At 68.2% G+C, this 3,470-nt stretch overlaps 1 protein-coding gene across 2 annotated transcripts in view; it reads left to right on the forward strand.

The window, feature by feature from the left end:
• NOTCH1 (notch 1) overlaps window positions 1,521–3,470 on the forward strand; it is a 35,702-nt gene continuing 33,752 nt past the window's right edge. For both annotated transcript variants that reach the window (XM_021413742.1, XM_021413743.1), the window contains exons 1-2: window positions 1,521–1,772; window positions 3,108–3,189. In XM_021413742.1, coding sequence (XP_021269417.1) covers window positions 1,715–1,772; window positions 3,108–3,189 — 140 coding nt within the window. In that variant the 5' untranslated portion in view covers window positions 1,521–1,714. The remainder of the gene's footprint in view (window positions 1,773–3,107; window positions 3,190–3,470) is intronic.

Consider the following 3,470-nt stretch of genomic DNA (forward strand, 5'->3'; position numbering starts at 1 on the left):
CCCCCGTCCTTCAGCAATGCAGCAAAGCACGTGGCCCTGGGATGCTCTCAAGTTCTGCACAGCTCCCAGCATCACCCAGTCCCCACGGCCCCGCACCCCCCAGCCCCGAGCGGGCACCCCAGAGCCCGGCCCGTTCCCATGTGGGAACAAGGGGAAGGAGCAGAGCGAGGGAGCGCTGCAGGGCTCGAGGCTTTGATCTAATGAGCAGACTCTGCCCTTCGGTTTGTTTAATCGTTTCACACTTGCTCTGGAAATAATTTACAGCAGGAAGCAGTGGGATAACACCATGGCATGGGCCGGGATGAATGGGGCACTGGTGCGGGGGTGCCCTGCGATGGGGGGCACAGGTGGGGCAGCACCTCCCCATCAGCCCAGCGCCGACCCCAGCGCCTCTTCCTCTCCCGGTGCTTGGAGTCCCACGCGTCCCCACACACAGACGGGAGCTTCAAGCCTCGATTTTGGTTGCTCAAGTCACAGCCTGGTTCCAATTTGCTGCCACTGCTGCGATGCAGTGGGAACTGTGCACACTGCAGAGGGTGACCCCACGGGGGGAGCGGCGCTGGCAGCGCAGGGAGCTGCCCACAGACCCGGGACACAACCGGGTTTTGGGTGGGACACGCTCATGCTCCCATCCCACAGGATCCAGGGTGGTGCTGGGAGCTGGAGGTGGGGGCACTGGGACGCGGGGAGCTGCACCACGTGCAGGAGCTGCACATGCCCGCAGCTCGCAGGGCTGCATGGCAGGGCTGGCTGCTCGCCTCCCCTCGTGCATTTGTTTGTTTGTTTGTTGCTGCAGCACATGGGCCGGGCTCTGCCCCGAGTTCGGGAGCTCGCAGCGCAACACAGCAGCATCCCACCCAGCACATGGGTGGGAAACATCTCAGCAGAACCACACACACCTGCACTGGGTCAGGGCTGCACTGCATCAGGGCGGGGGGAATCCCACCCCTGTTGGGGTCCTGAGCAGCCGCTGCGACCCACGGGGCTGGGGGCTGCACCGGAGCTGCAGGAGATTGTGTAAGGGCCTGGGATGGGGCTGCACCAGGGCTGGGGGCTCCGCTGGGACTGGGGGGGGGCTGCACTGAGGGTACGCAGGGGCTGCATGGGGGAGTTACATGGGGGGCTGCATAGGGGTGTCTGGGGCTGCTTGGAGGGTCCGAGGCTGTTTTGGGGGGCTACGCAGGAGTTACCCGGGGGGGCTGTAAAGGGGCGTCCAGGGATGTCCGGGAGGGGTACACGGGGGGGCTCCACCAGTGTGTCAGGAGCTGCACAGGGACTACCCAGAGGCTCGGAGCTGCAATGAGCTACGGCGCTCTGCATCGGGGCGTCCGGAACCGCACTGGGGGACCGCACTGGCGCGTCCGGAGCTTCCTTGTGCCCATGGTGGGGGGGGGGCTCACAGCGCTGCCCCCAGCCCCGTGCAGGGAGGGGCGTCCCGCGCCGTCCCATCCCGCGCCGCTCCGCGCCGTCCCGCCCCGCGCCGTCCCGCCCCCCCCTCCGCCCTCCGCCCGGCCCGGCCCGGCCCGCGAGGGCTGAGCGGCCGCGGGAGGCGCCGGCGCTCGGAGTCGTTGCGCTCGGCGCTGGGGCGCGGTGTGTTCGGGGCTCCCGGCGCTGCGCCGCACGGCTCCGGTTCCGTTCGGTTCCGCTCGGTTCGAGCCGGTTCGGCCGGCGGCCTCCGGATCTATGCGGCTGTGAGCGGCGGGAGCAGAGAGGGATGAAGCGGCTCTTGGCCACCGGGCTCCTGCTGGCCCTGCTGCCCGCCCCGACGCGAGGTGAGGGCCCCGGCCCGGCTCCGGCAGGAAGTTTGCCGGCAGCGCGGCGCGGAGCGGCGGGGCGAGGCGGTGCCGCGCTCGGAGGCGGCGGGGTGGGGGGGGTCCGCGGGAACCGGAGCGCGGCGCCGCGGGGAGGGTCCGGAACTCGGGGTCCCGCGGGGGGAGCGGGCTCAGAACCGGGGACGGAACTTTGGGGTTCGGCCCCGCGGGGTTCGCGCGGCCGGAACCGGGGGGGGGGAGGGGGAGCGGGGTCGGTGCCCTGAGGACGGCGCTCGGGGCCGCCGCGGGGAGCGGAGCCGTCGGGGAGCGGAGCGCAGCGCTGCGGGCGGGCCGAGCTCGGGGTCGCGGCACCAGGACTCGGGGCCGTCGGGGGTCCCGGAGCTCGGTCCTGAGGACTGTGGGGGGGTCCCGGAGCTCGGTCCTGAGGACTGTGGGAGGGAAGGAGCTCGGCTCCGCGGAGGTGCTGTTGTTCCGCGAGAGTTTTTGACCGTTTTGCAAATTTTTCTCGGTTTCCTGTTTCTTGAAAGTCAGCCCAGTGCCCCTCGCTACCCCCCGCCCCCCCTTAGTCCCCCCCCCCGGCACCTCCTCCCCGGCATCGGCCCCGGGGCGGATCCGTGTGCAGAGCCGCAACGTGCGGAGCCGCCGTCGGGGGCCGGAGGGGCGAGGGGGGGGGCAGCGGGGGGCAGCGAGGCCTCCCCGACGGGACGGGCCGAGCTGGAGCCCCTCGGGACGTTGTTTGTAGGGGGCAGTGCGGGGCCCTCTCCCCGCTCCGTCCGCCGGGGCTCACGAGGACGGCTCCGCTGCCGTCGGGGGGAGGTTGGGTTCGTGCTGCGGCTCTGCGTTCGCTCAGTATGAAACTGCTTTGGCTGCACCGAGCGCGGCAGAAGCGGTTACCGTGAAGAGTGAGTGGGGACAGAGAAGGGGAAGAGTGAGCCGGGGTGGAAATCGGAAGCGATTCTGGTACTTTTCAGCGAGTTGCTGTGGTAACTGAGCAGAATCCGGCTCCGAGGGCCAGACAATGAAACCTTTACTTATAGCAAGTTGTGCCGAGTCACTCATTTCGGTACTGAGCTCGTGGCAACCCGCGGGCAGATGGTTTTTCCCAAATGGCATTTGTCACTCAGGGGCCCGTCCGGGTGCTTCTCCCGATCCTCCCTCCTGCTTCAGAAGGCAGAGCCCACCCCCGGGACCACCCCGGCTTCTCGTTAGGTTGCCCCTTTCCGCGTGGGGCCGTGCGGTCCTGCCCGTTTCCGTGGTCCCCGTGAGCCCGTCCCCACAGCAGGGGTGCAGAGCCCGGGCGCTGCGCTGAGCCTGACGCTCTCCTTCTGTTCACAGGTGTGCGGTGCACGCAGCTCGCCGAATCCTGCCTCAACGGGGGCAAGTGCGAAACTTTCCTCAATGGGACGGAGGTGTGCCAGTAAGTATGGAGGAGCAGAAGGATTTCCATCTCCCTCGACCGAAGCATTGCCGTGCCTGTTGACTTTGCTTTGAAGGCTCTGGATTTAATAGGGCGAAATGCGTTTTCTTTTCTTGAGTGGCAAGAATAACCTGCTCGTGTAGGAGTCGCCGCGGGTTTGGCAGGATCGGGCTTTGTTCCTGGCTGGGTGGAAAAACATGGGCAGAGGGCCACGTTTGGCTGGTGTTAACCCATCAGAGTGCCCCGCTGATGGAGCAGGAGGGAGGGACGCTGTGGGGGGG

The sequence above is a fragment of the Numida meleagris genome, chromosome 16 (assembly GCF_002078875.1).
Source record: "Numida meleagris isolate 19003 breed g44 Domestic line chromosome 16, NumMel1.0, whole genome shotgun sequence".
Lineage (NCBI taxonomy): Eukaryota > Metazoa > Chordata > Aves > Galliformes > Numididae > Numida > Numida meleagris.